The 27119-nt window shown below is 41.9% G+C and overlaps 1 protein-coding gene across 2 annotated transcripts; it reads right to left on the reverse strand.

Annotated features, from left to right (window-relative positions):
- Positions 1–1540: 1540 nt before the first annotated feature.
- LOC109902527 (phospholipid phosphatase 2) lies at positions 1541–25837 on the reverse strand. 2 transcript variants are annotated; one of them, XM_020498949.2, is made up of 6 exons: positions 25398–25837; positions 5937–6088; positions 5496–5758; positions 5200–5257; positions 3944–4120; positions 1541–3586 (listed from the first exon to the last, which is right to left on the reverse strand). In XM_020498949.2, exons 1-6 carry the CDS (start codon positions 25456–25458, stop codon positions 3437–3439), a joined length of 861 nt encoding a protein of 286 aa, XP_020354538.1. In that variant the 5' UTR covers positions 25459–25837; the 3' UTR covers positions 1541–3436. The 2 variants fall into 2 exon arrangements, with proteins under 2 accessions (XP_020354538.1, XP_031641962.1); XM_031786102.1 differs by having other exon boundaries at positions 25705–25835.
- Between the last annotated feature and the right edge of the window lie 1282 nt (positions 25838–27119).

Consider the following 27119-nt stretch of genomic DNA (forward strand, 5'->3'; position numbering starts at 1 on the left):
TGCAAGGTTAGCACAGTCATGTCTGTCAAGCGGTTACCTCCAGTCAGATCTGTGAATGTTCTTAATACAATGCTGAAATAAGGGGTTAAAATGTCGTAGCCCTTCAGCTACAGGTCGGTAGCCTCTCACTCAGTGCTTGGAAACACAAAACAAGTTACTGTATATACATGAGTAGGACTTTCAAAATAAGTGACTAATATTGTTTTAAATGAGGGGTGACAGTGGTGTTCATTTGAGCTGCCAATAAGACTTGCAAAAATGTCCCTGGGGTCTGATGTTCATGTCAATATAAATGTGTGTTCATTTTGGTTGAGACGTCCCATTCTACGGACCTTCTCCATGAGGGGGTAGGGGAGTCTTGCTTGACCTCTCCCAATCCCTGGCACTTGTTTTTAATTAGTCTTGCTGAAAAGCCAGGGATAAGTCAAGGGGGTTTTGTACTGAACTTGTAAAGCAGGACAGAGCTGGGGCTATGCAGCCACGCGACAGGATGTCTCGAAGTTAGAACCACGTAAATCATGGATATGGCCAGTTGAGCTATATTCACGCCATGCATAGATAGCATCCTATGCAAAGCTGTGGGCTCTCAGGCACAAATCGAATGGATAACCTCATATTGCTACTGCCATGTCAAAATGCTCCGGAAATGTCAGTTGAAGCGTCCTAAGGTGTCCTGTGAATAGTTAGCATCTCCAAAGCTGTACTCCATCACAAACAAAGCTAACAACAGAAACCCAACAGCCATTCATGATTGTTACGTCCCTATTCATCTCATTAATGTACACAGGATACAATGGCTAGTGAAAATACTCATGGCCAAGTGCACACAAACAGCGAAGAGGACACGGAAGAATCCCTAAACAGACCCTCCTCACACAAGAACAGGAAATCAGACAGTAAAACCATGGTAGTAGCAGAACTACTAGAAATCCCCTACTCATGGGAATTCCAGTGTCAACAAGGAGGGATGTCAGGCTCATAGGGATTTTAATTATATGGTCAGGCTTTTCTCTCTCCAAACAATACTCATTAAAGCAGATACCAATCCTTTATCAATGGATGAAAACAAGTTACTATGTGCATTTGTGAATTAAACCAAAACATAATTTCTGAGTGAGACATGCCACCTCATATGTCAGTGCAGAGGGATTGAAATAATCGAGAGAACGGCTGGGAATCATGATTACTCAAGCTAGCTGGAGTATGCCCAGACAAGATCGCACGCTGATATTATACCATCCTCATCACGATCTAAATCACTCAGAAACAATGTGACAACTCACAAGCCCCACCACCTATCCCATACTTGTGTCGCAAGAGTGAAACCAGCGTGGTATCTAATTATTTGATTACCTAATGACCGAATTAGTTCATTGGAATGCAAACTTATTTAATGTGGAATGGAATGCATGACAAATAATGTGTCAAGATTATGCATAAATCGAAGATTAAACCTTGATGAAAGCTAACCAGAGACCTTCCTGACAGGTCACAGTTTGACACAGCTGTTTAGTCAATATGAAAATATGACATTGAAACATCATGTATATTTGGTATTTATTTAGAGTCCTTTTGTGTATACATAAACAGCTATGGCTAGATGAATGTACAGAACAGCATCATGTTCGACATACAAAGAATGGCCAACCAGGACCTATTCGAAGGCACCAATCCTAATGGAAATAGTTTGATTACAAATGAAACACACACCACCCAGAACAAGGCTAACCGAGTGCCTTTTATGATGGAAACCTGGAGGTGACTCAAACACCATTACATTTTCATACTATTGTTTGATGGGTAAATTTGGTCTGGGGATTCAGTAATACACAGCTGAGACGTTACACAACAACAACACTTCACTGAAGCTGCTCCAGGTGGTTCTCATTTCTGGAATTCAAAGCAGTTTTTAAAAGTCTGGAAGTCCGTAGGGACCAGGTCTCCGCAGGAGGCCCTTGCCATTCCACAGTCACAGGTCACTTCTCAGTCAGCTCTCTGAGCCTCACAATCACTACCAGCTGACTGATATGTCGTCAGTCCTCCTGTGCCAAGCAGGGCCAGGCCGGACAGTCAGTGTACAGGAGCACTTCTTCACAAATTAGCTCAATCAGTCCAGTCCAATCTTTGAACTTTGCACAGAACAGTATTAACAGCTTGCAACAAATGACTCGAATGGTAAGATGTATCTTTACAACCCTTAAAGGCTCATGTTAAGGCATCTGGTTTGCGTTGTGAACTTGGAATCTGATCCATTTGTGGCAATCTTAAAGGGCACTAGTCCAGGTAGGCACTGGTTTGATATGGGCCAGAGAACATGTACATGTGAGAAAAAAACAACATACTTACATGCATATTTACACGCATTCTCCATGCAGTATGAAAAATGTCACAATATTAGAAGATACAGTATTTGTGGCTCATAGTGGCTAACAGGGGTGATCGTGATTGCAAAATAGCTGAACAGCGCTAGTATAGACATTTCCAACCTTGAGAATAAAGTAATCTATAATTAATCAATAAAGCACGAGGGGATGTGGTATACGGCCAATATCCCACGGCTAAGAGCTGTTCTGATGCACTATGCAACGCAGAGTGCCTGGACACAGCCTTAGCCGTGATATATTGGCCATATACCACAAACCCCAGAGGTGCCTTATTGCTATTATAATCTGGTTACCAACATAATTAGAGCAGTACAAATAAATGTTTTGTCATACCCATTGTATATGGTCTGATATATGATATCATTCAGGGATCGAACCACCCAGTTTATAATAGAAAATAAATTAGAAGGCCCTTCCAAATACCTTCAATTCATACCAAAGGAGCAATGTTACTGTTAAAACATTTATATTTAAAAAATAGGGAAGCCAGAATGGCATAGCTAAAAGCTGAATTTCTCATTTCCAAATTCTAAAATCTTTATGCCAAATTTTTGCGGTGATTGTTTGTGATCTAGTGGTATATCACTCTGGAACATCCAAGGAAAGCTTACACAATCAACAACATTTCTAACTCTCTGCACTCCATGTCACATAGGTGAAACATTCAACATATCAATCCCAAACTTCCACTGAAGTTCAGATTACTCCTCCAACTAAGGTGCACTAAAACTAATCTCCTCAGAGAACAGTCTCTTTCTTTCTAATGTGAATGTTTGGTACTCTCTCCTAATCTATTGTGTAAAATAAAGTTTTAAAAAAAAACATACAAAAAAAATGTTTGTGAACATCAACCATGATAAACATTCATGATTTAAAAAAAAGTCCTCTCCCATTCGTGGGGAGAGGGAGTCATGTCTTCGGAAGGGGGCTGGTGCACTCAGGCCATAGAGGGTTCTGGTATTGTGTGCAGCCCCTTCACTCAGCCCAGTGGTTTGTGGGAGTTTGTGGTGAGAGTGGTTGACATAGTCTGGGGGCCCCTGGGTTGGCCCCTCTCACACAGGCCCTGGGTAGCTGTAATGGTTGTTGTGCTCTGCATCGGCCATCTGCAGGCTGGGTTTGCGCTCCAGTTCCTCGCTCTCAGCCGTCTCTTGGCTGGAGCAGCGGGGAGGGCGCTGCTTGAAGAAGTCTGATACGTGGCGCACCTGTAAAGAGAAGAGGGACATAGTATGGGTCAGACAAAGTGAGAGGACCAAGGGCAGGGCTAGAAAGTATGATTGTATATGTCTGGTTGTGGAGGGCACCATGCAGCTGCTCCACATCTGACAGGAACACACAGTGCGCTGCATAACCCCTCCAGCTCTCTAACCAGGCCAGAGACATCATAAAACATTGGGTCTGGGAGGGTCCCTAATTGCATACAGAAGTCTGAAATACGAACTGAGGCTTCGCTTTTCAATATGTATCCCCCACGTCTCCGAGACTTCCAAAAGGCGTTGCTGAAAGAGGTTTGATCAAAACAGGGGACTAGGAACAATAAAAAGTCAGCAGGCAACACTCACGTTGAGGATGGCGATGAGAGCGCCTTGGAGGAAGCCCACCAGAACGTCGCTCCAGTGGTGCTTGTAATCAGACACGCGGGTGTAGCCCACGTACACCGCAAAAGCCACAAGGAAGAACTGGATTGTGGGTCGGAGGAGTCTTGCCCACTTAGCCCTCAGTCTCGCCTGGACATACAACTAGAGAGAAAGAGAGGGAGGATATGTTTTAGTTCTCTCATAAGTAGAGCTGTTTTTGTAGAAAATGTGCCTTTACTGCTGATTGAGGTCATTTGTGGTTTTTGTGTTGTAGTGAACCATCTTACCAAATAAGGCAATGTTATTTGACTGTAAACTGGCCCCAGTTACACTAAGCCTACCATCATGCCTCAATGAATGTCTGAAACACAGCATTTGTTAGTAAATGTTTCTTTCATGTAAACAGTGTGCAAGTCCATTCTTCAATTGGCTATGTAATATGAAAGCATGTTGTTTAGCTATTTCACAATGCTAACCATCACATCATCAGTACATGTAGACAAACATTTAAAAGGCAAGAATGTATCTTTAAAGAGTTTGCCTTTTCATACTAAATCAACTTCCCAGCAAAAACAGATTTGGTATGCTTCAACTTGCATAAAGTGTCAAAAGGTGTTGAATGTTGATCTAATTTATGCCTACGGAATGAAAACCCTTTTCACAGAAGAGGAGAGTTGCTGCCAGAATGTCTATCTGGCGCGCTCATTTCTCTGGGCTTCTACCAGGCTCCTGCCGCAGTACGTGTGTTAGTTGGCATCCATGCATGCCCTCCTACCACACACACACATTCTATCTCAGCATTCAACACTGTAGGACACTTGTAGGGACAAGGAGATATGAATCACGTATACTAGGGAACATCAAAGGGCCTGTGACATGACCAAACAATGACTAATTGCTTTGATTGGCATTGAGGGCCGGCTGTCTGCTCGAGGCGCCTGCCTGCTCTGTCTGTCCATAGACAAGGCCCAGCACACTTGAACTGGATTACTAGAAACAGAACACGGGCCTTCATCTCCAGTCAATAACAGTCCAGTCCAGCAGGGCATTAGCCTTTGTGTCCAAATTCCTCAGCTGAACTTCTGACTTGCCCTTATATGTGCACAATCCCTCTCTGTCTATCCTGTCCTATTCTGCATTTCATATTTTCCCCATGAATCCTGTTTCAAATGGAGAGACATTGCATCAATTGACTCCCCTTGAGACTGCTGAATATGAGGGTGTGTGTGTAGTTTACTCACAGCTAGAAACAGCATACAGTACATCCCAAAGGAGGAGTGGCCGGAGTAGAAGGACAGCCTGGAAAATAGAGGGCGAAAACAAATATGTTGTTAAAACCTTTTTCTGTCATGGCTATGTAGAGGACACAGTGGATGTATTCTGTGTTGTTCTACCATAGCGTAAAGCAGTGGTCACCAACCCCGGATCTAGTCCTGCAGCGTATGCAGGCATTGGTTCCAGTACAGCACTAACCACTGGCATTGAGCAATGTACACATCAACAATATTTCCCTGACACCCTCTACTTAAGTAACTACCTGGACTCAGTGACGTGCTGAGGATTGCCAGTGCAGTTGATCTCCAGCACATAGCCTTTGCAGACCTTGGGGTTGCAGACGGCCATGAAGTTGGGCCGAGGCCGTCCGATGGAGAACTTGGCCAGGTCCGTCAGTGATTGGCTGACAGCTGCCCCGAACAGGAAGGTACCCAGCACCTTGTAGAGTGCCGCCACGTACCCGTTGAACTCAGAGTTAGAGTGGATCCTCTTACTGTAGACGAGGTAGGCCTCTCCTGATGATATCTATTGGAAGAGAGAAAGAGGCTTAAATTACATCCAACACTCCAATATGACAGCTAATATCTGGTCCACTGGCTGCTTATAGAAATGGCTGTTTGTGAGAGACTGGTCTGTAATCAGTGTAGTAGATGTTATTTAGCTCACCTAGGTGTCAGCAAGGAAAGTATAGGGAGGGACTCACAATGATGACAGTGCAGGAGATGGTGACTGCAGCCAGCAAGCCGTGGGTGATGGTGTCAGGTTTGAGGGGGTACTTGATGTCCTCATCGTCACAGTACACACCCCTCAGGTAGGGCCGGAACACAACAGTCATGATGAGGAAGGGCAGAGCGGCTATGAGAAGAGAAAAACGACAGGCAACTCGTTAATTCACTTCAATAGAGAATTTTATAACTGTTCGCAACACTGATATGCTCTACACTTTTTTCCTTCCAGCACCTGAACCAGCAGGATGTGAATTTTCTTTTCTTCTTTTCTTCTTTCATTAATTCACTTCAACTACCAACATTGATTATTCCTATAATAAAGGGTGATAAAGTACACCGGGAATGACTGCAGATAATGCTGTTGATCCAAGCGAACATACAAACATTTTATGGGAGCATTCCATCTGTGAAATAACAGATATTTTCCATTTCCAGAAACCCAGACATTACATCACTATTCAATCTGGGAGGTTAAATGTTTCTTCAAGGTTTTCTGAGTAGATTTTTTCCTTCTTTCCTAAAGACCTTTTTCAGTGGAACAACGCTGTCCTGAAAATATACTACATTCATAGCTCAGGAAGGCACCGCATACCAAAGCAGAGCTCAGCACACATTGACGTAGGCTGTGAAATGTCATGGTACATCCACACAGTAAGGGATAAAAATAAAAAAAACGTAGACTCAGATGTACACCCCCACCCCAGTGCTACTCCTTAGAAAACTGACTGATGTGGTGGTGTGCACAAACAAATATATCCGCTCAAGGTTACTGAGTGGATGGAAAATGGCCTTGAGACGTTCGGAAACATCTCCAACACCACACACACTCTGGACATGACTGATGTGTGATGCAAAGCCACAAACACACCATGAGGAAGGCATTACACATTTGTTACTGTAGTTCCTGTTGATTCACTTAATGAATAATGCTCTTCCTAGTGTGCAAATTAAAAGAGATATGTGAAAAATAATTCATTGGCACAACTGTTAGGAATGTATTTTTTACAAGCCTGGAGCTCTTTTGTGTAAAACCAGGAGTGGAACAAAGACCTAGGGCATGTGTGAACTCTCCCCACCCTGAAACCCTCCAGTCAGCTCCCCTACCCAGGATGGCAGACAGCCTTGAGCATATAGAAATGCCATGAGTCTGCATACTAAATGAAAGACAAATACTACATTACACTGAAAAATGTAGTTTCAAAAGTATACATTTCTCATTCAATCCCACCCCTCCCTTCTGAAGCACGCCTGTTAATGACATAGTTCCAGGCCAGTTTCCAGGCAGAGTAACAGATAGAGCCAGGAGAACGATGCCACACTGAGAAGCTAACTGATGAAAATAATAATGTTGGATCTTAGACAGTGCTAGTAAAGCTGAGGCTCTAAATCGGCAGGGTTTCTCTGCTCTCTGAAGACATCTGTCTAGCTTATGTGTGTACAACTCCAGTCTCAGCATTGCAGCCCTTTTCATTTGTCCCTGGCAGGCTGGCAATCATAGATTGGTTTGCCGCCAAGAAGTCAACACATTTGCACCGCAGGCAGGGAATGTTCTGGACAAACTACATTTAAGGTGGTGAGGACACATTCACTTGGACAAGGAATAAGCTTAGAGAAGAACAGGGTATATCTATCTACCTCTATCTATGTCATGTGTGGTCTGGTTGACATGATTCCTACCTCACATGAGATGAGGAACGGCATTGTTTGGTTACATTTGCATGGCTATGCGGAAAATGTGCCTACTAACTAACTGACACCCTCCTCCTCTAAACAAAGAGAGCCATTGGCTGTGTGGAGGATGCCAAGGACAACAGTAAATACTAGAGCCTTTGTGTTCCTCAGAGAATGAACAAATGGCTACAGGATAAAGACGTATCAGTGTACACTGTGTCATACCGTCTAACCTTGCTAATAGGTTTCAGACACGACAAAATGCACAATGAGACAAACATTGGAGAGAGAAACCTCAACTAGAGATAGAAGATGAGATTCATAAAAGCTACAGTCCCTTCAGAGATTTCTTTCCACATTTTGTGTTACAGCCTGAAAATTGATTAAATTGAGATTGTGTCACTGATCTACACACAATACAACATAATGTCAAAGTAGAATTGTTTTTTAGAAATGTTTAGAAATGAATAATAATTTAAATCTGAAATGTCTTGAGTCAATAAGCATTTAAATCAAACTTTATTTGCCACATGCTCCGAATACAACAAGTGTAGACTTTAACATGAAATGCTTACTTACAAGCCCTTAACCAACAGTGACAGTTCAAGAAGAAGAAAGTATTTAACAAGTAGGCTAAAATAAAAAGTAAGAATAAAAACTATCACAATAAGAATAACGAGGCGATATACAGGGGCACCAGTCACCGAGTCAGTGTGCAGGTATTCAAGTAGTCAACCCTTTTGTCATGGCAAGCCTAAAGTTCAGGAGTAATAACATACTTAACAAGTCACATAAGAAGTTGCATGGACTCCCTCTGTGTGCAATAATAGTGTTTAACATGAATTTTTAAATGACTAACCCATCTCTGTACCCCACACACACAATTATCTGTAAGGTCCCTCAGTCGAGCAGTACATTTCAAGCACAGATTCGACCACTAAGACCAGGGAGGTTTTCCGACGCCTCGCAAAGAAGGGCACCTATTGGTAGATGGGTAAAAAAAAAGCAGACATTGAATATCCCTTTGAGCATGTTGAAGTTATTAATTACACTTTGGATGGTATATCAATACACCCAGTCACTACAAAGATACAGGCGTCCTTCCTAACTTGGTTGCAGGAGAGGAAGGAAACCGCTCAGAGATTTCACCATGAAGCCAATGGTGACTTTAAAACAGTTACAGAGTTTAATGGCTGTGATAGGAGAAGACTGAGGATGGATAAACAACAACATTGTAGTTACTCCACAATACTAACATAATTCATTCCACTTTGTAACAACAAAATGTGGAAAAAGTCAAGGGTTGAGAATAGTTTATGAAGGCACTGTACATCTACAAAAAGGGTCCGTTGCCTTGCTAGCCTTCTGATATTAGTTCAAGAGAAATTTATGTTTATTACATGTAAATGCTAGCACCCACCATTATGAGCACCACAGATGGTGTCACCACCAAACAGGTGCCACTTAACTGGCTGATATTCCATATAGGAACCAAGTGGCAAGCCTTTGTTCCCAACCAGCACCAACCATTAGCGTGTGTGTCAACACCAGCAGCTGTAGCCCACCTACCAGCCACTCCATGTTTCCCACCAGTACAGAGCTGTTGTGGCAGTGTTTACACAGTGGAAGAAGGCCTTGTGAGGGAATAGAGCCCCAGAATAAGTCTCAATGCCCCCAGGCCCTCAGCACCACCATCCTGTCTGGTGGTGCCATAAGACAATGTGGCCATCCATAACATCCTGAGGGGATGCAGGGACATTGTGGGACAATTGTGATGAGGCTTTTGAATGGCAATTCATTGGCCAAAAATCCTGCCTCCAGCAGGCATGGGCAAAGTCAGACAGAATCACACCAGAATGTGTGAATGAACAAATGTCTCCAGCTTCCGTTTCCTCCTCCAAGTCCACACAGTGCTGGAAGCTAATCACAGAAAGAGTGGAGGACAAGAGGTTAGTGTTTCTTAGCTATTGTGACTATTCCTCCATCTCCCCCAGATCCAGTGTCCACGATAACATGTGTTTGGTTTCTGGGGGAATGTTTTGCCATTGTTTTGTTCCAAACATCTGAGCGGAGTGTAACTTAATCAGGATAGGCTGATGAGCTCTCTGGAGGACACTAACTATCATCACCATTTCACTTCTGAGTTCATCATTAAAGTCACTTTGAACATTTCTACAACATATTCTTGATCTTTCATAATGTAACTTGCTTTGGATTGGCACCAGCTGTCAAAATTCTCAAGTATATTCAGTAAAACAATATTTACCGGGAATATACATGGCCGTAAATGTCTAATAAAAACAAACTTGAGGGCTACTGTGTGCAAGGCTGTCATTACTGTACAGTGGGAAATGTTTTAGACAGAAAGATTTCATGTCAGTCTCCACACACACACACACACACAGCCATTAAATACAAAATCCTATTTGGTAGGAATGTTCACATTTAGCAGGCAATCGAAAACAGAATAGAAATGCTGGAAAACTCAAGGCTTATTGATGCATGTATCTGGTTTGCATAGCCCATATGAGTAAACTTAGAATAGATACAGCAAGTACTGTGAGCCTGAACACTGGTCTGGACCTCCAGCATGGTGGAAGTCATGGTAAAATGGTTTTTGTGCTTGATGCTGTGTAACAAAATCCGTGCTGCAATTGCAATCCTTTTAAAACAATCTTACAGAGTAGTCGGTCAGGACCATTAGTAGTGGCTAAGTAAGAGAAAAATGTGATGCAAATTCCAAAAGAAAATGTAAGTTGAAATACTGGTTCCAATAAGCTGATAGATGGAGGGAATATCAAAGATGGAGGAATGTCATTTTAAAATAGATAAAAGTAACAAGTTTCAGGGCATAGGAGGGGAGAGAGTCAGGGTTGAATCTGAGACAAGCACACACAACTCAAATATTTGTACAAAACTCTTCCATTAATATCAATGCATGAAAGTTGCACATAGTCTATCTCAAGTTTGGATCTAGCACTTCATTTGATATAGAGGCAACCATAATTTCCTTCATGCTGCCGTTAGAGTAGATTGGGTAGAAATCCCTGAATGCTTTGCCATGGTGTACGGGGGTAGGCAGGGGGTAGGCAGTGCAGCTGGCTTAAAACGACCCCCAGTCCTAGGCTTCTTAGGTTGTGTACATCTTTATATTCTGTACTCATAACGCTGCATTTATACTGCAGACATCACTTTTAACAGATGAGACAAATCTAAAATTCAATATGAATATCTAGTCTGGTGTTGTGAAGTAGGGATGTCTAATAAACCTCTACATAGGATGAGAATTCCAAGCCTCTGAGCCCCAAAACATGCACACAGACAGACAAAAACAAACACAGCCACACTGACCAGGCAAAAACAGACAAAAATAGGTCTCCAGGATCCCACAAGAACGTTTCACCACCCAAATTGACAGTGAACTGCATCTTTACAGGAGGAAAGAAGGAAACGGTCTTTTAACCGACCAAATGAAAGTCCTCACGGGAAAAGGCAGAATAATAGAGGGAAGCAGGTTTGAAGGAGTGTATTCGCTCCATGAGGACCATGAAAACACCTGACACTACAGTTGGAAGGAAATTAGGCCCTGCTGGGAATGCTGCCTGTGAAAGATCTCCTATTTGAGCCCATACTTAGGCCTTTTGAAGTCACAGGAAGCAGGAGTTCACATTTCCAGCCTCAGATTAAGGAATCCCATTTGAATAGCTTTTAGTCACACTTTGAGAAGCGAATGCTCCTTTTTCTCCTCGACCTTCACAATCATCTTCAATGCTTCTTAAAATGGGGTCTTGCGGAACAGAAATACAAGAGAGGGGTAAGGCAAATGACTCTTGAAGACGAGGGTTTAGACACAAACACATGGAACAAAAGCTTAAGTTAAAGCTATCCAGCACCTGCTCAATGCCATTGGATATGCATAAGCGATAGAGAGGGATTAAACTACCTGGCCTCTCTGAGCTGAGCAACAGAAATGAATTATATTCCATCACACCACTAATTTCTCCTCCTTTGTGCCCCTCATTCTCTTATTTAGTCTCTCCATCTCATTCACTCTCGGTCATTCCTTCAATCCAAGTGTCCTCCCACACTCTCACACTCTGTAAATATAGAGGTCTGAATGGAGCCAGGTTTTTTTTAGACAGCTGATTACATGGGATGATTGTGGCCATAATCTTACTGGAAGCTAAGAGCCACTGAAAATCATCACATCCTCTCTATCTCTCTGCACAGTGAAGGGCAGGATTGGTGTCAATGCCCTTTCAATTCAGGAAGGGAATAAAATTTCCAGCAAAAGAACCAGAGTCTTCATTGAAAATACATTGCTCTTTTTCAAATCTTGCATTGGAATTTAAATGTAAATTCATGCCCCTGGGTGAACTAATGGAGGGGTCAGAGCCTGGACTCAAACACCTGGATCATTGTACTGCCCAACAGATTTAATTAGAAAAGCATTCTCCACCTGATACTACACTGACACTGCACTATAGACCAGAGCCTGTCCCTGCCTTTTACTCTATGGAACCTGCACTGCTTTAAGGAAGGCCAGACAAAATTATTAAAACATCCAGCCCGGGATTTCACTGTCCTTTGTGCCGATTATTTTTGACTTGACTGGTTCAGACTGGAGAGAATGCTTTCCAAACAGGGTCACAGCTGGGCCATGTGCTAGAACGCTCTCTGCTTTATTGGGATTGGATGGTCTGTCTTTCCACACTGCGAGGGTCATCTTGTGACTCTTTCTCCAGTGACTCTTCTCTGTCTCTCATTCAGTGCCTCTACTCTCTTTCTCCTTCCTCCAGTGCATCTCTTTTTCCTTTCCTCTTAATGCCAATACTCGTTCTATTTCTCTCTCTCTTTCACCCAATGTGTAATGTGTGGACCAGGGTCCTTCTCCCAGCACCACAGTCGACCTTGGCTAGACTGACTAATGTGGAAGGTATGTGCTGGGCGTAAAACCTCATTCACACGAGGAATGCCCAACTTCCCCTGTCAGTCACACTAAATCCTGCTACCCTTTGCCTTCTAATCCCACTGTTGCTCTCTTGCTCTCCTCATCATTTACGCATTCTGAGCACCAAGTAGTGCGGATGGAGGGCAGTTAAATCTGGTCTGGAGAATAGTCTGACTTTTGTTAGATCAAACAAATAGACCAGGCCACACATATTTTGATTATACATCTGGGAGCTAGATATATTAGTACAGTAGGCTCATGGTATAAAAAAACATTAAATCCCTCAAATGTAGATACTGTTTATATGGTCATATGTTGTGAAATCCATGTTACAATACTTCACCACACAAACCCATCTAAGGGTGTTAGTCCACCTCTTCTACTGTTCATTGAAATGTCTTCAGTTTCCATAACATAACTAAATTGGGATAATCATTTCCTGTGCTGTCATCAGTACATTTCTCATCGAGTGGAAACATTTTGAGAACTCATGACAATGCCTTTTCACAACCCAACTGGATGAGAATCCTGAATCCCCAGAGACAAGCTACATAGTTTCCTTCACAAGCCTCTTTCAACCACTTGAAACTCAAGCGCAGTCAGGTCAAAGTACATGGGAACATTTTATTGAGTCAAATCTGATTTAACATGAAGAGAAAAGCTTCCTTACAGATGGCACTAAGATGAAATGCCATAAACTTCCCCTTGTGGCATTCATCAAAGGAGAAGGCACACCGAGTCATTCACTGATAGCACAGCTTTTCCTTTGCTGTCCTGCACTCATTTCCTTGGTACTGCCAAGGATACTCTGCTTAACAATGCTGTGCCTTTGAGTATGAGAGAAGGAGAAAAAAACCATGGCAAATCTCCCCAAGTCCCATGGCAAACCAGATGACTCCTCCTCGTTTCTCCTCAGTAACCGGGCCAAGCCCTTGGGGGGGTCGTATGGATGTGGAGACCTAACACAACTCTGAGTCATACACTCACTCATATCCTCTGTCCTCTCAGCTGTCTCTGTGTTTGATTAGTGTACAACAAGGGAATAAAATCACAGCAGAAAAAAACATAACCCTCTGGAGAGTGTGTGTGGTGAGTGTAACCTCCGCCTTGCTGGGGAGGAAATGTAGTCATCATACGTTGCTCGGAATACACTTCATTCATTAGAAACAGCACAAAGCGATTCATATGGCCTGAAACGGAGTGCATAGAGCACAGCTGTAAATGTAGACCATGCTATTCTGCTCTGCTGGCCTCTTTGTAGTGCTACCTATGAACACTTCAGACAGGGAGAAGTTAAACCCAGCCCTTCCTCTGTGCAATAAGCCAACACCCACTGTCTATTTGTGCTGAGTGTAGGTTTACACAGACAGAAGAGAGGGAGAGAAAGAGGGAGAGGGTGAGAGTGGTGGGAGTGAGGAGCCTATATTAAATTTCAAACTCAAGCTTAAACTAGGGTAGATATTTGAGTATCGCCCAAAACAGGTAACTATAGATGACTTACTAGCCGCTGAGGCCATCTAAGACATAGACAGAGAAAGAAATCTCTCTGAAGCATAGCGTCTTGTTTAAGGAACATCTAATCCCACAGTGAAATCCTGGTATGGGTGTTCCCTGGTTGTAAAGCAAGGGGCTTGTGAGGCCTCCAACTAGTGACTTTGAACCTGCCTCTTTGTCATTACTAATCACACACCTCACCTACCTTAAAGGTCCAATGCAGCTGTTTTTATCTCAATATCAAATAATTTTTTGGTAACAATGAATTACCTTTCTGTGATTGTTTTCAACAAAAAAAAGAAAAATGCTTCTTAGTAAAGAGCATTTTCTCAAACACTCATTTTGACAGGAATGTCTCTGGGAGTGGTCTGAGTGTGGAGGGGAAAAGTGAAATCTAGCTGTTATTGGCAGAGAGGTTTGGAACTCTTTCTTTCTGGTTTAAACAGGCTGAAATTTCAAGCGGCCTTTTCAAACAGCGCTTACACTAACAGGGCATTATCATTTTTTAACAGTATTATTCCAACCTCAGTGTGGATACATATCAAACACAGGAAATCACATTTTTGACTGCACTGGGCCTTTAAGAACACATCAGCTGTTGATAGTTTGACCTGGGCTAGGCACTGGGCCTTTAAGAACACACCAGCTGTTGATAGTTTGACCTGGGCTAGGCACTGGGCCTTTAAGAACACATCAGCTGTTGATAGTTTGACCTGGGCTAGGCACTGGGCCTTTAAGAACACATCAGCTTAGAATAATGTCATTTAAATGGAATAATAGCCTACGTTTATAAACTATTTATTTATTGCAAACCTTCATTTTTTGGGGTGAATTTTTGCTTCATAATCTTAAAAACACTCATCATTGTCCGAAATTGAACACTGAAGGTTCCAGAGTATTCCAAAAATGTAAGTACCCCTACCCGACTACATTGACCAATTAGCAAGTGCTGACATGAAGAACTGGAAAGATAATGATTTCTGATATTGAATTGAGTTCCAATGATTCCACTCTACTTTTAATTTAACTGTGTTGTCATGGTAACTCAACCTAACCCCTAGGCATTAGCAGCAGGGTCCGTTTAACCCCAGGTCCAGCTTTAGAGAACACAGCCTGAGTCCTGGTCTGAGAGCACACCTGCAGAGAGACCATGCAGAGAGAGCTAACCCTGGGGAATGGCTAGCAGCTCTTTGCGGTTCTGGCTTGTTACCATTCATTCACACTTCACAGTAACCTTTAATAATTAAACTACAGACCACACCACTGCACACTCCCTTTTTATCAACTTCCCCACACCATTGTAGTGATTCAGTTTCATTCTTAACTCTAACAATGTATGTCCTACGGGAAAGCCAGCAAAAACATTGTCATCATAGTATTGCCATGGAATTGGGCAGTGGAATGCATGAAGACATTTTTGTGGTGGAACTAAGGCCACACCATAACGGGTGTGTTCCATGCCTAAAAACTATTTTGTTAGGATCAGGAGCATGGATTTGACTCACTTCTCCTTTCTTTGGAGGGTGCATGGGGTGAGGTGGGTCCTCTAAATTTGACCTAGAGATTTTAAGCCAAGGCTTGTGACATGGTGGGCTTTAGGAGGATTGGTGAGCCAGCGAGACTCTCTACGTAGCAGTCGGTCTGATGTTCTCACTTCTGGAGAAATCCCATGGTGGGATGGATCATATCCTGAAAGGCTGGGGATGCTGCTCTGGAGCAGGTCCCAACAGCATTACCCATTCTGCGCTCTCCTCTCTGGGGCCCTATAAAATCTGCGATGCAGAGAACGTGGACGGAATCACACAATCCATACATTAAAATGGAATTCAACAATATAAAAAAAATGTATTCAACTTAATCAACCAAATGTATTGAAAAATAATATATTTTTGGCCAAGTTCGTAAGAATGCATCAGCGGTTCGTATTCCCTGTAACTTTCTGAAGAGCCAATAAGAATTCCCTGTGTGTGGTGAGCCCGTTTACCACTTTGCCTAGCCGTTAGCGATGATGCTAATGAAAAGTATTCTGGTAGATGGAAAGGCTTTCCCAAAAACCGCCAAAGGCCAGACCATCACGAAATCATAGTCTGCCAATGGTAAGTGCAGTTATCAGTTTACAGTTATCATAGCCCCCCCAACCACACTCACGCAAAAGGACTGAATGGGCCTGGAAGACATGGGCAATGTGCTAAATAATAATGAGGAAGTCAGAGTGGATGATTGTTGTCATTGGTCAAAATCCAACAATCTATGTATTTATTTAGCTTCGCCTAAAATAACTGGAACATTTTCACTATAATTGATTCATTGTCACAACCTGCACTTTAAATGCCCAGCCAGAGTTCATAGTGAAGTAATTCAATATTGAAGCAGCTGGCCTGTCAAGCTGCTTCAATATCCTTGAAAAGGAATTGCGTGTGGAAAAGAGGCACATTCCTTGAGAGATTTTGGGCAAACCAAATATTGAGGAAACTAGGGAGGCATATCAAATTTCCATAAACAAACATTGCATGATTTTATAGAGTTTCAGGAAGCTCAAACCCAGTCAGTGCAGAAGGAAATGGCCCATCACGGGAATGAGAATTATCAACGAACGATGCAAAACCAATAACAACGATAACAGCCATGGTGTGTGGGTGTAATCTGAGTTTGACTGCTGTCAAACATCAAGCGCATCACATGTTAAGGGATCACGACAATATAATCCCAGCTACCTGGGGTGTGAAATCTTTAACATTCTAGCAATGGAGTTTATCTGCATTGGGTCTGAATATGCAAATTATACAGACCTAAATGCTGCGGTCACAAAATTCCAAGATTAGAATTTTGTAGTTTTACCACTGTGATTCAATAACAGTGGAAAAAGTCAAATGATTACATCCTACAAGGACTTTCAAGCCTGACGTGAAGAATTCAACAACAGAGCTGCTTTGTATACGCAAGGGCAAATAATTCTCTTCCAAGTCCAAATGCAAGGTCATTCGATATCTGATGACTTGCTTGTTTTTTGCTAGCTGTGTTATCACTAGCAGGGATGTAGATGGGATAGGCCTATTCTCAGAACATGCTCTTCATAATCTGCTCCTGGAATGGTTTACGATTTATGTGGTGTGCCTTTGAATATTTCTTGCATGTATTTTAGATGTGTGTCCTGTACAGATTTATGCGTGTTTTATTGCCCGATAATGGTTCAATACTTATTTTTGTAATATATTTTTTTTATTATATATTTTCTGCATGTATTTTAGATGTGTGGCCTGTGTGGTTTTATGCTGTTTACACTCCCCTGCCTGAAAAGTAGCCAGATGGCTCTATTATTCCTTAAGTCGTTTGAAACTGCCTACTATTTGTGATAATCTTCATAGTTATGCTGCCATAAAGAAGCGAGAGTTGCTGAAACAAGAACTAGCAGTGCGGAGCACTCACTGCACAGCAGCCTATCAAGGAGAAGGAGGGGCAGCGTAGGAACATATTGTCCGTACTCCACAAATAAAAAAATATTAGGCTGCCGTAAATTGTATGGTACGTGTGAGATACGTTCATAATAAGCAAGCTATAGCCTAGGGGTAATTCCAGGATAACGGAATTACGCTTTGACTCGCCTCAAAATATATGACAAAAAAAAAAACATTGATTTCAAAAGTTTAACAAACCATTGATGTGGTTTGGATTACTTTGAACAATTTCCACTGACAATCCTTTAAAAAATGTATTTTGTTTTTCCCTGAGGTTTTTATGAGACCACGTTTTCCAAAAACATTTATAATCGGCTACGATTTAAGATCCAAAGATGTCTGCAGAAAGAATGTGGTGTCAGCTACGAAATGGCACCTTGAGTTTGAAACAATCTCTTTTGGCTATTGGACTACAGTAAGTGAAGTGGATTCACAAGTTTGGACAGAAGAGCACAGTAGAGTACAGTGCAGTACAATACAGCTGTACTGTAATGTGCTGTCCAAACGTGTATTTCACATCTATGATAGGTTCAGATTTGGTCCAGTCGGTGGACATTAACATCAAGGCCAGGGTGGACTAACCAAATAGTTTACCTCCATGGACGTCCAGTGTTGGTGGGTGAGGATGCTGGTTACAGTACATGGATAGACAGGGGGTAGGTGACAGTAAGAGCCGGGGTAGGTGACAGTAAGAGCCGGGGTAGGTGACAGTAAGAGCCAGGGTAGGTGACAGTAAGAGCCGGGATGGGTGACAGTAAGAGCCGGGAGAGGTGTCAGTAAGAGCCGGGATGGGTGACAGTAAGAGCCGGGAGTAGGTGACAGTAAGAGCCGGGAGTAGGTGACAGTAAGAGCCGGGATGGGTGACAGTAAGAGCCGGGGTAGGTGACAGTAAGAGCCGGGAGAGGTGTCAGTAAGAGAGTGAGGGGTTGTCCAGACAGACTGTTTTAACTGTTGGTTTCACCAACAGACAACAGAAAGAAAACAGTTATGAGCTGAATATAACAGTATGCCAGTGGAAGGGAGGACAGTATAAGGTGACACTATGAGCTGAATATAACAGTATGTATAAGGTGACCCAACTGTGGACTATTATGATTTGCAATTGTAGCCATTCGTTTGCAGTAATTCCGTTACAATTGTTTTTGTAATTCCGTTACCAAATACATTTTTTGGGGCGTAGGATTTTATTTAATATTGTATAAACAACATAAAACATATACATGCAAACATCATCATACAAACATCAACTACATTACACCTGCCCAGACTCACACCCCTATTCCAGCGCCCACACCACTTTACGCCCCATTGCCTCAAACTGCACCATTTTGTTTCTCTCCGTCGCCCACACACTTGCCCTTTTTTGGATAATATCACCCACAATAATAAAGCATTTGACCTTCCCATTGCGTTAACAATGGAGGATTGGTTGACTTCCAGTTAAGTATAAGCTTTTTTAAGATTGACCAGGGCAAATGACCTGCCCTCCAGGACACATACAGCACCCGATGTCACAGGAAGGCCAAAAAGATCGACAACAACCACCCGAGCCACTGACTGTTCACCCCGCTACCATCCAGAAGGCAAGGTCAGTACAGGTGCATCAAAGCTGGTACAGAGCGACTGAACAACAGCTTCCATCTCAAGGCCATCAGACTGTTAAACAGCCATCACTAACACAGAGGCTGCTGCCAACATACAGACTTGAAATCATACCCATCTCATATACTATATTTTATACCATCTATTTCATCTTGCCTATGCCACTCATCCATATATTTATGTATATTTTCTTATTACATTCCTTACTTAGATGTGTGTATTAGGTAGTTGTGGACTTGTTAGATATTGCTGCACTGTTGGAACTAGAAGCAGAAGCATTTCGCTACACTCGCAATAACATCTGCTAACCATGTATGTGACCTATAAAATTTTATTTATTTTAGAAATGTCTAAATAAGCATGATATAAAGAAAATGTAGTATTCTTCAGAAGAACAGAATAGCATACTCTGAATTGTCCTTATGTTAGGTCCTGACCTGGCTATGCCAAATGGCTGTGAGCTATAGGTCCTGATCTGGCTATGCCAAATGGCTGTGGGCTACACTAGTTCATTTAGTAGACTTGCTTAGATTTGCTTAGAATTCCGTAGCATTATTTTATAGTATGAAGAACACAATTGAACAAAGCTGAATAAAATAAAAATGATATTTTCTCCAAACAATTTGAGGGAGTGTTCACATGCGGCTATTCTGTGTTGAGCAGTTAAAGAAATAGGTATTCCTATATGCTTAATTTAGTGTTATTAAATGTAACTTTAGTTGTGATACAAACATTGGGCTATATGTTTAGATTCTTAATACATTGTTAGGCTGCACGATGTCGAGTGAACTATCCCTTCACCTTGTTTTTCTTATAACATCTTTTGTCTGACAGACGCTTACGTGACAACCAGAATGCATTGTATGACGTCAACAAACATGGTGCCACACATAGCTGTCAAATAGCTAAGCATTAGCTCATCATAATCAGCATAACCTTGGAAAAAGTATTAGACTTCATGTGTACATTACAATCTATGCAATAATTGGAAAGCATGATTTGTCACCAGTACTTGAAAACATGTGAATAAAACAGTAAATGCACTATGCTCCATACATGCATACGGTATGTTACAGTATAAACACAATATACAGAAAACAATGCACTTACTTTGACAGGAATGCACATATGTCCAGAGTTGTTATTTGTAAGGAAAACAACAAAAAGGTAATGTGGGCGCCAGCCAGAAAATGTGCCAGGGGGAAAAAGTTAGCACAAGGCCTGTTCTGACTAGAGATGCGCAAATGTCTTCCTATTTGATCTGGGGAAACACTTGGGAAGTGCTGGGACTTTCGTTGAAGTGAGAAGTTTGTCCGGATCAGTAAAGCCTCAATATAAATTGTCCTCAACAGTGAAATGTGAATTAATGAAGAGGAACACACCTCAACTCAAACTTTTGTTAGAAAATTAAAAACTTGTTAGAAAAATCATTTGAAACTGACAAGTTGAAACACAGCCTATAGATAATTAGCAGGCAGCGTGCCTTGGTTTGAGGGCAACGCAGGTTAACTGTCCTGTTTAATAACAATCACATTTTGGAACAGTGATTCTGATATCACGTGTATAAAAAAAAACTTGAGCTGGGGTGAACGTTAGAGATATGTAAAACTCACTCGTGGGGTAAAAAATACATTTGTGGTGAAAAACTCATTCAGATTGGCTGGGCCTTGCTCCCCAGTGGGTGGGCATGGCTCCCAACTGGGTGGGCCTATGCTTTGCCCCTGCCCAGTCATGTGAAAGTAATAGATTAGGGCCTAAGTTATTTATTTCAATGGACTGATTTCCTTATGAACTGTAACTCAGTAAAATCGTTGAAATTGTTGCGTTTATATTTTTGTTCAGCACAGATGCACTAAATGCGATAAATATGTAATCAATCCTTAAATAATCGGTGCCTAGCAGAGTAAAAATATATTCTTATACTGTATATTAAATATATTCTTTCATCTGTGGATTACGCACTCTACATATATCTGCTAGTCCAAAGACCATATTTCAGAACGCTATGGTGGGTGGTGGTGCGATACCCGATTTGTTAGATTTATCAATTGTAAGATTGAGTGTAGTATTCAAGTTACCACCCAAGACCACATGGAAATCAGATATTCCTGTAAGTATTTTGGATAAAGAAACAAAATAAATAATTGTGAGTATTGGGGGCATATGCAGAAATAAAAGCTTTCCTTTGCCAGAAAAAAATGCATTTCACATAGGCAATCCTTCTATCTTGATCATTGGCTTGGTCTAATATATGAAATTTGAGATTACGACGAAACACAATTACCCCTTTTGTTCTATTATTAGCAGAAGAAAAGGCAGCCACCTTGGAAGTTGTTTATATAATCCTTCCTTATACGAGTTTCCTGGAGCATGGCAATATCTACTCCTTTCCTATTTAAAATATAAAAACTAGTATGCTTTTTATTTATTTTATTTATGCCCTGTTAATTCCAGGAAAGCCTAGATAGCTTAACCATTACATTTGGAAAATGCTTTGTTACTTTGTTGCAAAATTAGTGAGCACAATCCCCTTTAAAAGTAAATAAACTCAGCAAAAAAAGAAACATCCTCTCATTGTCAACTGCGTTTATTTTCAGCAAACTTAACATGTGTAAATATTTGTATGAACATAACAAGATTCAACAACTGAGCCATAAACTGAGCAAGTTCCACAGACATGTGACGAACAAATGGAATAACGTGTCCCTGAACAAAGGGGGGGTCAAAATCAACTGCACCAGATTTGCCAATTCTTGCTGTGAGATGTTACCCCACCCTTTCACCAAGGCACCTGCAAGTTCCCGGACATTTCTGTGGGGAATGTCCCAAGCCCTCACCCTCCGATCCAAAAGGTCCCAGACATACTCAATGGGATTGAGATCCGGGCTCTTCACTGGCCATGGCAGAACACTGACATTCCTGTCTTGCAGGAAATCATGCACAGAACGAGCAGTATGGCTGGTGGCATTGTCATGCTGGAGGGACATGTCAGGATGAGCCTGCAGGAAGGGTACCACATGAGGGAGGAGGATGTCTTCCCTGTAACGCACAGCGTTGAAATTGCCTGCAATGACGACAAGCTCAGTTCGACGACGCTGTGACACACCGTCCCAGACCATGACAGACCCTCCACCTCCAAATCAATCAGGCATCCAGAGTACAGGCCTCGGTGTAACGCTCATTCCTTTGACAATAAACACAGATTCGACCATCACCCTTGGTGAGACAAAACCGTGACTCGTCAGTGAAGAGCACTTTTTGCCAGTCCTGTCTGGTCCAGTGTCGTTGCCGGTGATGTATGGTGAGGACCTGTCTTACAACAGGCCTACAAGCCCTCAGTCCAGCCTCTCTCGGGCCTATTGTGGACAGTCTGAGCACTGATGGAGGGATTGTGCGTTCCTGGTGTAACTCGGGCAGTTGTTGCCATCCTGTACCTGTCCCGCAGGTGTGACATTCAGATGTACCGATCCTGTGCAGGTGTTGTTACACGTGGTCTGCCACTGCGAGGACGATCAGCTGTCCGTCTTGTCTCCCTGTCTCACAGTACGGACATTTCAATTTATTGCATGCCTAAGGCACGTTCACGCAGATGAGCAGGGACCCCGGGCATCTTTCTTTTGGTGTTTTTCAGAGTCAGTAGAAAGGCCTACATTTTCATAACTGTGACCTTAATTGCCTTCCATCTGTAAACTGTTAGTGTCTTAATGACTGTTCCACAGGTGCATGTTCATAAATTATTTATGGTTCATTGAACAAGCATGGGAAACAGTGTTAAAACCCTTTTCAATTAAGATCTGTGAAGTTATTTGGATTTTTACGAATTATCGTTGAAAGACAGGGTCCTAAAAAAGGGACGTTTCTTTTTTTTCTGAGTTTAGATGAGTAATCAATAATCCGCATAGAATATGTAAAAATAAAAAAAACATTTCCCAAGAGCCCTCCCAGATTGCAACTCATATAAACCTCCTCCTTTCCCTTCCCTCCCACCAAAAAGGGAATACTTCTCAGTATATTGGAGCTGCATTAGCATCTTTGGAGGCTCCTTAAATATGCCATTTGTATTACTACGTCTGTCAATCTTATCGAATCTATGATTTGTCACCCGCTAAAATAAATAACTATCTGGATTTGATTTAATATAGCTTAAATAAATAAAAAAAGATTTGCCAATGGTGAGATATTGAGTTTTTGTATTTTATCAACTTTTTCTCTCCAATTTCGATCTTGTCTCATCGCTGCAACTCCCCAACGGGCTCAGGAGGCAAAGGTTGAGTCATGCTCCCTCCGAAACATGACCCACCAAATCGCACTTCTTAACACGCGCCCGCTTAAAATGGAAGCCAGACGCAATGTGTCTGAAGAAACATTGTTCAACGGACGACCAAGGTCAGCCTGCAGGTGCCCGGCCCGCCACAAGGAGCTGCTACAGCGCGGTTAGCCAATTAAAGCCCCCCCCGGCCAACCCTCCCCTAACCCGGATGATGCTGGGCCAATTGTGCGCCTCCCTATTGGACTCTTGATCACAGCCAGTTCTGATACAGCCCGGGATCGAGCCCGGGTCTATAGTGACGCCTAAAGCACTGCGATGCAGTGCCTTAGACCTTTCTGCCACTCGGGAGGCCCCGTGTATTGAGATTTAATAAATCAACAAAATTGACACTAAAAGGTGTACCTTTACCTGTTACTTCTGTGAACTTTCATTATCCTCCCTCCTCATGAGTGAGAGAAAATAGAAAATATTTTAAAGATATGTGGGTTTTTGGTAACAGAATAACAAGGCAATATTTCTTACATGCTGACCAGACTGCACACGTGCATGCGTCTGCATGTTGATTTTGTCCACCCACACCAGACGCAATAGGGACACGCAAGTTTAAATATCAAAACAAACTCTGAACCAATTACATTAATTTGGGGACAGGTCAAAAAGCATTAAACGTTTTGGCAATTTAGCTAGCTAGCTTGCTGTTGCTAGCTAATTTGTCCTGGGATATAAACATTGGGTTGTTATTTTACCTAAAATGCACAAGGTCCTCTACTCTGACAATTAATCCAGTTAAAAGAGTCAACCAAATTCATTTCTAGTAATCTCTCCTCCTTCAGGCTGTATTTGGGACAAATCATTCACTAAACCTCAACAAAATCTTGTAAGAAATAATGTGGAAATTGAGCAAGTTGAGGTGACTAAAACTACTTGGAGTAACCCTGGATTGTAAATTGTCATGGTCAATACATGTTGATACAACAGTAGCTAAAATAGGGAGAAGTCTGTCCATCATAAAGCGCTACTCTGCCTTTTTAACAACACTATCAACAAGGCAGGTCCTACAGGCTTCTAGTTTTGTCACACCTGAACGAATATTCAGTTGTGTAGTCAGGTGCCACAAACAGAGACCTCGGAAACTACAATTGGCTGAGAACAGGCAGCACCGAGTACCCTTAAAATGTACACAGAGTACTAACATTAATAATATGCATGTACATCTCTCATGGCTCAGTGGAGGAGAGATTGACATCATCACTACTTGTTCTTGTAAGAAGTGTTGACATGCTGAATGCACCGAGGTGTCTGTTTAAACTACTAGCATGCCCTCTACACACGTACACATGGATTTTGTATTGTAGATATGTGATAGTAGAGTGACCTGAGGGAACACACTTAATGTGTTGTGAAAAGTGTTATGAAATGTAACATCATGTAATATTTTAAATTGTATATAGCTGCCATAATGTTGCTGGACCCAAGGAAGAATAGCTACAGCCTTGGCTAATGTGGATCCTTAATAAATACAAATATGCACTGCAGGTAGGCCGATGTCACGCAAAAGCCTCACGAGTAGATATATTTATAAACCTTTTATGGATAGGCTACTTGGCTAAAGAATGGCCAGGATAAGATAAGAAAGACACCGGACACATTGCTGTTGAACCAGCTTTCTTTACAGTAGGGTAAGAGTAGCCTATAAGGATTAGACCCACCCGTTGTATATTTGACAATAATGGAATGGTCTTTTTGAAAAATGTCTTGCACATAACTGGTACGTTCCTATGAAAACGTTAGGTAATAACTTGAGACTCAAAGGAAAGTGCTCTAAAGTTGTGTTTACGTTTGTTGTTAGCTGGGTGGATAACCGTTCTATTTGACATCAATTGGTACTTCATCAGTCCAAAACTCAAATCTGAGTTTGTGCAGACTATAGAATCGTTTATATGTTCAAGCGCAGTGTGAAATTGATGCACTGTCGCTACTGTAGGCTACTTACCTACTGCCACGCACATCACGTCCACCAAGACATACATCTTCTTTTTTCTCAAATCCATCATTTTATTCTATTGATAGAGGCTGCCAGTTGATCAGACACGTGTTTGGAAACTTAGTTTACGAGTGTTGCCATTGAGTCCGCTGAGTAAAACGTATGCAGCCAACCTGTATTGCGAGTTCTTCCGGATGTAAAGCTACTTTCCTACCTGCCCACAGATGTTGACACCTATGTGTGCAATTTTGAAGTGCGAAAAATGTCCAAACTCAGACTCTAGTCATCTCAATCGGCGACAGTGTTAAATTCTTACCCTCATATTTGGTTGTAATGACAGGCTTGAAAAATAAACCTTCGTTTTTACAGTAGTTGAGGCGTCCTACAAACCAATACAACCCTCCACGCCACAGATCCCTCCTTCCCACTTCCTTGCAATTTTTTTACTCCCACAATCTGACGTCGAATAGTAGGCCTACATTATCTGCTCCAAATTTGAATTTAAGAATTGACACTGACAGCAATAATAAAAGAAAGCTGAGCAGAAGTCTGTCTTGCTGGTGGTAAAGTATTTAGTTTTAGTAGCCTACAGTGGACAGCAGCTGATTTGTGTGGAGGCGGATGAACTTCACTGTACTGTGTATTTATTGATAAATGAGCCATACAACTTTGGGGATATTTAAGAGCATTTCCATAGATCGGTGTAAACTTACTGGGAATTTGGGGGAAACCCATGGTACTACATTCATGTTGACAAGTGTGATAAATAATGTTTTATATCTTAATTAGAGTTGTTATATGATATTGCCTTGAGGGCATTCAAGGCGAGTAATAATTTATCACTCCAAACATGGCAATAACAATATCTTATATTCAATGACATAACCAAAATCTATCGACTCTAGCCAGTAGGCCACAGACCTCAGCAGGCACGCCATTAGAGCCGGGCGATATGGATATTACGATACATTGCCTGAATATATGTAATAACAATAAATATGACGATTAGTTTATAACAATGTGCAGTTTTATTCATTTATTATCCTTTAAACTACTCATACTAGGTTGATGGTTGTATCCATCAATTGTGCCATCATCCATATTAACAAACTTATTTCATTTCAAACTTAACATTTCTCTAGTATAGGCTACTTAACGTAAATAACGATATCAGCAAAATGCCTGCGATAAGTGATCGGTATGGTCAGGGGTGGATCATTTTCGTTTAATCGTCCCAGCTCTACACCCCATGCATAGTTTCACTGTCCTGGTTCAATATTGCTTACTTGAATAACATGTGCATAGATTTCCATACAGTGATTGACCCTTAATTCAGAAGACTGTACAGTATTTAACATGCTATCCTCCAACAACAAAAAAGCCCCAGGCATACTGACTCACACGTGACTGAAGTTGGCCGGTTGACGCTGGGTAGTAAAAACGAAATTGGGTCTAAATGTGACATTAGTTGTGGGCATTAATCAAAGCGGGGTGGACCCACGCGGAGTAATGGGCTCAGTATGTGGAAACATTAATAATCTGCGAAACAAGACAAACGTACAGTCTTACAAAAGCTAAATTACTTTTACAAATCCTGCTGGGACTGTATAATTAACATTACCAAGCAACAGCAGGACTCCAAGGAGCTGGGATAATTGAAGGATTTCTGTTTCTTCATTAGGACTAGACTGGGGGTAGGTTTATGTTCTAGCCTGGCATGACACCCTTCTA

Source organism: Oncorhynchus kisutch, linkage group LG13 (genome assembly GCF_002021735.2).
Source record: "Oncorhynchus kisutch isolate 150728-3 linkage group LG13, Okis_V2, whole genome shotgun sequence".
NCBI lineage: Eukaryota > Metazoa > Chordata > Actinopteri > Salmoniformes > Salmonidae > Oncorhynchus > Oncorhynchus kisutch.

Coding starts and splice junctions, on each gene's coding strand:
- LOC109902527 (XM_020498949.2), bottom strand. CDS start 25,458: ATGATGGATTTGAGAAAAAAGAAGATGTATGTCTTGGTGGACGTGATG. Junction 6,089..25,397: donor CGTGATGTGCGTGGCAGTAG/GTAAGTAGCCTA, acceptor CTCTTCTCATAG/CCGCTCTGCCCTTCCTCATC. Junction 4,121..5,199: donor ACTGTATGCTGTTTCTAGCT/GTGAGTAAACTA, acceptor CTTTCTCTCTAG/TTGTATGTCCAGGCGAGACT.